The sequence below is a fragment of the Saccostrea echinata genome, unplaced genomic scaffold, assembly GCF_033153115.1.
Source record: "Saccostrea echinata isolate AGI-Se365-2 ecotype Australia unplaced genomic scaffold, CSIRO_AGI_Sech_v1 ptg000016l, whole genome shotgun sequence".
Taxonomy (NCBI): domain Eukaryota; kingdom Metazoa; phylum Mollusca; class Bivalvia; order Ostreida; family Ostreidae; genus Saccostrea; species Saccostrea echinata.
In genome coordinates, this window is record NW_026889765.1 from 28,672,455 (window position 1) to 28,681,223 (window position 8,769).

Sequence of the window (8,769 nt, forward strand, 5' to 3'; positions counted from 1 at the left end):
AAAGGTACTAAAATGGCTGCAAAATGTTTCATAGACGAGTCATAATTGATATCAATAGACAAAAAATTCTGACTACGAAGAAGATTGGTCATGTTGAAGACATTGCAATCTTTCAAAACCAAACATTCTAAAATTGAATGCTTTGTTCTGGTCTGTAAAAGACCATATTTTCATTTTTTGTTATAGCAATATTTACATATTTACAGCTACAAGAGTGCAATAATGTCTGGTTCTATGGATATCAACTTTGGTTTGGATCTTATTGGAGCATCAAAAGCTGAGTATGACTTTCTTATTGAGATCCAAGGTTTGGAATACCTTAGAAACGATGCCGTGCTGCGATATTCCATTTACAGATACGAACATTTTTGGCTTCCACTTTCTGCTTCCCAAAGTGGAAGCAGCCTACAGCCTGAGTATTTACATCCACCAATTGACATAGAATGGGTATGGCACTGTCATATGCTAGCACCATATAAATATGCAGAAGATTGCATATCACTGTTTGGAAGAGTCCTTGATCACTCTGTAAAGAAGTCACCAGCTGGAAGAAAATTGACAGAGGGGATTTGGTCCCGGGCTTATCCTAGTGAAAAATTTGAGTTAAGCCCAGAAATTAAAAATGGAAAGGTACCTCTTTCAATAGAACAATATAAATCGAAATTTACTTTTGATTTGTTGGCAGCTATCCATCGACAGCAGGATTTCTACTATAACATCCATCTTCCACATTACAAAGATGACCTTTTTCTTAGGGATGCCTTTGTAAGATATAAGTTTTACTTAAATCTTAAGAGGAAATATCCGAGGGAATTCTTGGTGCCTTGTTATGATATTGATTTGCTTTGGCACACACATCAACTTCATCCAATCAATTATGCAAAAGTCACAAAATCCCTTCTTGGTCGTATCCTCGTCCATGATGACACGGTAACCGACAGGAGTCCAGGATCGAAACTATCTCTGTCGGATAAAAATACAAGAAAGCTCTGGAAAGAAACATACCATGAACATTTTTCTAAATTTGGTGCTATGTACCGAGGCGATTCTCCAAGGGGTAAACTTTACCAACTTACACAGCAAGACATTGAAAACATGTGTGGAAGAAGAACTTTAGTCACTATTCAGGAAATATCAGTCATGTCGTCAAACGCAAATAAAGATAAAAAGATCAAGTTGAAAGTTATCAAGAGCCATCTCATGTCAGGGAAATCTACTCTGATTAAAAAGCTGACAGGAACAATGGAGAACATGACGTGGAGTCAGCAAAAAATAATGTTTTCATTTGGCCCCCTTGATTCCACACTTGATTTTGAGCTGAAAACAAGAAACAGCATATTTGGAGGAAGATCCAAATTCATAGGGGGGATTCAAGAAAGATTTGGTCTTTACCTCACCCGTCCCGAGTTACAGGAAGGTGGCCAATTTCAGTTTGAAAGGGACATGCAAGTAGTAAGCACATTGGCTAAAGCAAGCTGTGTGGTAAGAGGATATTTTTCGAGAACCGTTCTAGATGACATCGTGCTTTCTTTGGAGCCAGGGAGGTACGAAAAGCCAAACATGCCAACAAACGAAGAACAACTTTGGGGTCCCGTTCCTTTACCAAAGTCCAACGCAGTAAACATTTGCCAGGTAGCTTCTCACAGGTAAAGTATTTAAAAAGCATTTACTTGTAAATTAAATGAAAGCATTTCTTGGTTTTAAGTACTTCTTTTATAATTGGATAAATTATGTTTTCCTTTTGATTGAATTGTAATTTTGCCCATTGTCAACCGTGTTTCCTCTTCCTTTATGGTGAAAAGAAAATTCAAACTTTGCACATTGATCCAAACGATTTTTTCCGCAGTTACCTCGAGACCCGCAATGCAACGCTTGTCGTTCTCGCTGCTAGCTTCGTTCTCACGGTAACAACAACTAAAAATTCACAAAAAATAAATTCAACTTAATTTAATAGATATTGCATACAGATACATGTAGTAGATTTAACGTTCTTTCTTAAAATTTTGCACTTTTCAAACTTCGTTTATGGAAATGCAGCTAACGTCATGTGGTCGCCCGCGTGGCGCAGTGGTTAGAGCGTCTGCTCTAGAGTCGCGGAGTAAGGAGTTGATCCTTACGTCGCGGGTTCGAATCCCACTGTGGGACGTGGAGACCGGTCCTTCGGATGAGACCGTATAAACCGAGGTCCCGTGTAGCAGTAGGTGCTGGCACGAAAAAGATCCCTCACTGCTCAATGGCCGTAAGTGCCGAGTATAGGACAAAATTCGCAGCTCTCCACCGGCAACTGGTGGCGTCTCCATATGAGTGAAAAATTCTCGAGAGGGACGTTAAACAACAAACAAACAAACAAACGACGTCATGTGACGTCATAGTCTAGACGTTCCAAATGTCTCGTGCGGTTTGAAGAGGCGGATCTTATAAATAAGTGAACTGCGCTCGCCTAAACGGTCACACCGTCAACATTTTATTTTTTTTTTAATTATTATTTTCGCGTTCTTAACATGAAATGTGAAGATAACAAACATCAATCATGCTTTAAATTTTTTGGAACAATAAATTTTGGGCGCAGAGCAAACACCTCTAAAACAGAGGTTGGATCAGGTGCCATGGAGTATTGAGCATTCCCTGCAATGGGTCACACCCTCCATGTGCTCTTGAACATGATCTGATAAACAGAAAACTCTGCAGTAAATTCAGTGTGAAAATAATACCTTAATTCTAATGAAAGATATCAGTCAACATTCATCTTAACGATGAAATTTTTCACTCATATTGAGATTCCCCCCCCCCCCACCTGCCGGTGAAGGGCTGCAAATACAGACCTGTACTCGGTACTTACGGCCATTATGCAATGGGGGATATTTATCATGCCGGCACCTATTCTGACACGAACCCTCGGTTTCAAGGTGCTAAGATACAGATTTGAAATTATTATTTTCTCAAATTTTCTGTATGATATCACGACTTGTATATTGCAATAGCATTTCACACGAAAATATAATTAAAATTTTTTTATCTGGAAATTATTGGAACTACGAACTCCGGGACGCGTTTGATTAACACATCTTTGCACTTACACAAATTTTAACTTTATCATTAATATTTAAGAAAAGAAGCGATTTTGTCATGTATTAATGAAAAATATTAAAACTATAACCCAGAAAATTCAGAAGAGAAATGTTCAAAAGCAAATCCAACTCACCAGTATTGTCAGTCCGTGCTCTGTGATGTGTACAGAGTTTTACAAATTGAACACACCCGTGAAACGTAAACTGTTTTTGTATATAGGGCACGAGCTCTGTTACTGTTAATGTTTACCATTCACCGAGTGTGTTCAATTGTTAAACTCTGCACACACCACTGAGCACGGATTTACAATAATAGGTTTTGCTATCGAACATTTCTACTCTGAATTTTCTGGGTTTTAGTTTTAATATTTTTCATTAATACACTATAAAATTGCCACTTTTCTTAAGTATTTCGAATAAAATTAAAATATGTGAAAGCGCAACGATGTGTCAATCCAACGCGTCCAGAAATTCGAAGTTTTAGTAACTTCGAGATGAAATAAAGATTTTTATTATATTTTAGTATGAAATGCTATAGCAACATATAAGTCATGAAATTATACAGAAAATTTGAGAAAATATGAACTTCAAATCTGTGTCCTAGCACCTTTAAACGGTCTCATCCGAAGGATCGGTCTCCACGTCCCGCAATAGGATTCGAAGCCGCGATGTAAAGATAAACTCTATTCTGCGACTCTGCAGTTCAGGCTCCAAACATTGCGCCACGCGGGCGACAACGATAGATCGTAGTTGCAAACACGGTCATTGTATCGACCATAGAATGTGCAAAATGTTGACTTTAAACGAGATTCTTAATAACCTGTATCCTTGTATCATCAACTTACTTGTTAATAACCTACCTCTTTTGAGAAATTGATCGTACATAGAATATGCACTTGCTTATCAAATCAACTCGGAGACATAAACCTAAATACAGTGGCGCCTCGTTAATCCGGACGCCTCCGTCCCCAACGAAATCGTCCGGATAAATGAATCGTCCGGATAAGTGAATCACTTCTTAAAAGACGTACCCTCTTAAATCATATACATATGAACATAGTGGTATCAAATGTGAAGGCAAAGAAAACACCTTTATTTTACCTTGACATATTGATTTTATTTTTATAGTTTTAAAAGAAATAATAGATTTTAAAAAAAGAAAAAAATTAAAATGTAATTTACACGATGAAAAATGGATAGGCAGTTTTATGTTGAGACTTCCTTTTCTAACACAGGAAACTTTATTCGCCTTCCTGTAGTTACATGGGCTGACCAAATTTTGATCTGCTACTGTTTTATTTCGGCACTTCTTTTTTTATATTTATTCAAGCTCATATTAAGTAGAACTGTTCATTATCACCATTGAGAATGTACAAATGATTAACCGCGTATATTCACTACATAGGGAAGTAAGTAACTAAACACTGTAATCAGTGTACGTATTGCAAACATTCAACGTAAACACAAGCCATATTCAGGATTATCAATACTTTTTCTATAAACTCATAAGTTATATATCTTGAAAAGACGTGATCGGCATTTATAACTAACGCCAGTTACGTATTTCTTAGTGCATTAATAGAAATATATTTTCTTGAATTATGTATCATAATAAATTGTCTTATGAAAAGAAAAAATAGTTTCAAATAATGTACGATCGTATTTTGATAAACTTACGTAACTCGATACCACAACGAAATCTCGTGATTTATTATTCAATAAAAATTTTATTTACAACTCTCCAAAATTCTCATAAATTTATATTCGTTAGCAATTTAATTAATGCACAATATAAGCTAAATTCTTCGGGCTTTATAATATAAAAGACGTGTGTTTTAGCTGAGGTAAACACACGCTAATTATAGACGCTATTGTTTAGGGGTCACAGGTAACCGCCTTCAAACTGACTCCACGGACAATGTTTTTACAATAATTATCACTACTGCAAGAAAGGTGTGAAAAGTCGTTCCTCGAAAAATTACCGTCCGGATAAACGAGTCATTTTTCAATGAAATATTGCGTTTTGTAGTAGAAATTGACCGTCCGGATCCGGAACGCGAATTTCCGGATTAATGAGACAGAATAACGTGGAAAAAATCGGTTCCCATAAAATATCGTCCGGAAGGTGAAGCGTCCGGATTATTGGCGTCCGGATTACCGCGGCGCCACTGTAAATATGCAGGTGATAATAGTTTATCGCTACATAAATAAGCGAAGTTGACGATAGAGATGTTGAAGTCATCACCATTATCATAAAGTTTAGTTGATTGTTTTGAAACACCCTGGACTATTCAGAATGACTGTTTTATTCCGTGTGTTTCAAATTGATCCTAAAATGTACAAGTCACTAATTGTATAAAGCACCCCAATCCAGATCATAGCCAGTGCTGGTTATAAACCTATTTTCTTAAATTTTTCGTTCTTTTTCGTGGCTCTATAATTTTTTTTTTAAAAATTAAGGAACGAGAGTTTGAGGAAAACCGGTTTTTAACTCGCACTGTTTATGGAACCTACTTGATTTGAACAATATTGTATGTTTCAACTAATGATAAAAATAAATTGTAATTTTATATTATTATAGGCTGAGAGACCAGAACGGAAACATTATGTTTACTTGTCGTGTAATACACAGCGTAAACGTTATGATGTCAGTTGTTCAAGTCTACTATCATGACAAAATGGCTGCAATTGCTCATATTATCGGTTCTGATCAGCTACCATCGGGAAAGCAGGTAGGCTTAACTCATCAGGTGATTTTTAGTCAATTTTCCATTTTCAGCTAGGAAGCTCTAAACACCAAATAAAAATGATTTTCCGATTTTGAGAAAATTAAATCATAAAAAGAGCATATATTATATATGTTGTTTTAAGTCCCATCCGGAAATTTTCACTTATTATGATATAGAGACGTCTCCATTTACCGGTGAAGGACTTCAAATTTAGACCTGTACTTGGCGCTCATGGCCATTTAACAGTGAGGGTTCTTTATGGTGCCAACGCCTACCGTGACATGGGGCCTCTATTAAAGTCTCATCTGAAAGACCCGTGACTTTCATGTGAATTGCCCGGCATTTGGCGAAGAAATACTTACTACCTATGTTTTCGTCATAGGTTTGACGCGGCACAGCTAACGATAGTCGAACCTTGGCCTCCCGAACACGAAGCGAACACCCGACCATTAGCCTACCGTAACCGGTTTAAAGAAGTATATAAAGAGTTTATCAAATTTATTTTAGACATTGGGTAGCTGCCTAGTTTTCCAGGAAGTCACTGTTGTTTACTTACAGTGATAAAATACATGTTAATTAATGTATTTAATTACCTTATCTTTGTATAATGTGTAATATAAAAAAAATATTACTTGAATCTTTTACAAATTGCATCACTTATTTCCCTTTATCTTATATCTAAGGACAGATTACTGCGTAAAAATTCCGAACAATAGGAATTAATTAGATGCGGTGTTTAGAGCTCCCTTAAATAACAATTATTACCAAGGAAATTGACATATGTGGACTTGTAAATTTTACACCAGTAACATGTATTCTTATTTAGCACTTCAATATCATATATATGTTTTTTAAATTATATCTTACAAAGGTGGGTTTAGGAAACATTACATTGGACCCAGGTTCTGGTGAAAGAGCGATTGTTGTCAAAACCGAGGAGGGAGATTCGCTAATTCTCGTGGGGAAGTGGAATGGATTTTTGAGGGGGATTCCTGGAAGTCGAGGTTATCTATCTATCTATCTATCTATCTATCTATCTATCTATCTATCTATCTATCTATCTATCTATCTTTCTTTCTTTCTTTCTTTCTTACGTTTTCAACCACACTGTGAAAGGATATAAAAATGGCATTCTCACAGTGCGGCAAAACTTGTATACGATTTTCCTTCCCTTCACGAAAAGTATTATAAGTATAATCCCTGGCCTGGTATAAGGTAGAGTTAATGAACCATCCTGAGAGAGACTAATAGTTATACTGCCTAAGTTTTTTCCAAAATGTAGTTAAAAATCTATGTTTACAACGTTTTTCAATCTCGCAATCGCTTAGCTATGACCGCTCAACTATGACGTCACAGCCTATGAAACTATGTTACGAAACGACAGAGGCAAATAGAAAATCTAAGAAAATGTAATAAACAGAAAATTAAATGTTTTGTAGATGAATATGGAATTTATTTCACTGGTGAGACATGATTTTTTGATATTTTCACTTGTGCTTCGCACTCGTGAAATTATCAATTGCAAAAGAAAAAAAAATTCTGACTCATTCATGAAATAAATTCCATATTCATCTACAATATATATATATATATATATATATATATATATATATATATATATATATATATATATATATATATATATATATATATATATATATATATAGTTATAGTTATAGTCAGGTTATTTCATATTCAAAATAGATGAAAATGAACTAATACAAATGCATAAGAGTTTTATCTATTATACATGGAAAGTTTAAATTCATTTAGTATCCACATGTTATCGCCAGTACACATTATAACGTCATTATTCTTTGCTACTTGTAGTAAAAAACTCAGCAAGAAAACAGTTTCCGCGCAGGGACATATTCTATTTAATTTTGCGTAAATGATGTATAATGCTAAAAAGAATTTGAAGAAACTAACACCGGACTCTTAATTTTAACCCTGTTTGAAAACAAAACTTTACAAAGTGTAACTAAACAATTCAACTGTCAACATTTGTGCAACAATATCATTAATCCTTCTAAGTATACCCTGTTTCCGTAAAATTATTTAGAGTATGCCCTTGCACCAAAGCTATTTTGTTGATGTTCTTTATAATCTTGTGTAGTAAAGAACAATGACGTCATAATGTGTACTGGCTTTTACTGTTGAGGGTACTAGCTATTTATAAGAAAATAAATTTTACCTTCTTTGTATAATTAGTATAATCATATATTTTAATAAGTTCATTTGCATAGAAACACCTATACCTAGCCTTAACGCACTTGCGAAATTGTGTATGGTCAAAATCTCCTTTTTACCTTTTAGACAGAAGAGGAGTTCCGGGAAATCCAGGTCATCTGCAAGTAAAAGTCTATAGAGTGGATCATACAAGTCCTCCAAGAAAGCAAATTATCAATCTTTCAGAACACCATCCAGTAGAGTTTGAGGGACTAAAGCTAGATTTAACTCAAGGCTTAATAACTTGCAGCAGGAAAGCTGCTGGACAAATTCTAAACTATGTTGCCCTGTCATTTTCCATTGCTCTTCTCCACGTGCTCTGTGTGCCACGTCCTTCCGATTGGCAACCTGGAAAGTCTTTAAAACCAAAAGTAACATCTAGAGGTACACGAAAAATTGAAAGATTTCCAGACGAAGATATGTCATTTATGCTGGCAGCCGGTCTTCTATATCTTACACCCTCTAATCACTACATTTATCATACATATGGTGCTAACGTTTGTGGTTGTGGTGCTGGGGGCATTGAAACTGGTGTAGGATTTGAGCAAGGTCATCGTGTCATAAATTCAGATGGAGGTGATTTTGATGGTGGTGTTGGCGGGGTGAGTGATGGGGGTGCTGGCTGCGGAGGCTGTGGTGGCTGCGGAGGCTGTGGTGGATGTGGTGGTGGTGGAGGTGGATTTGGTGGTGGAGGAGGTGCATGTGGTGGATGTGGTGGTGGATGTGGTGGTGGAGGATGTTGA

The 8,769-nt window shown here is 36.0% G+C and overlaps 1 protein-coding gene across 1 annotated transcript; it reads left to right on the top strand.

Moving 5' to 3' along the window:
* The first annotated feature begins 222 nt into the window (after positions 1 to 222).
* LOC133189096 (uncharacterized) lies at positions 223 to 8,769 on the top strand. The gene is made up of 4 exons (XM_061324525.1): positions 223 to 1,646; positions 5,650 to 5,800; positions 6,669 to 6,801; positions 8,114 to 8,769. Exons 1-4 carry the CDS (start codon positions 223 to 225, stop codon positions 8,767 to 8,769), a joined length of 2,364 nt encoding a protein of 787 aa, XP_061180509.1.

Excerpts from the sequence above, each read along its gene's own strand:
- LOC133189096 (XM_061324525.1), top strand. The coding sequence starts at position 223 with ATGTCTGGTTCTATGGATATCAACTTTGGTTTGGATCTTATTGGAGCA. Across the intron at positions 5,801-6,668 it reads AGCTACCATCGGGAAAGCAG|GTGGGTTTAGGAAACATTAC; the intron begins GTAGGCTTAACT and ends TATCTTACAAAG. Across the intron at positions 6,802-8,113 it reads GGGGATTCCTGGAAGTCGAG|ACAGAAGAGGAGTTCCGGGA; the intron begins GTTATCTATCTA and ends TTTACCTTTTAG.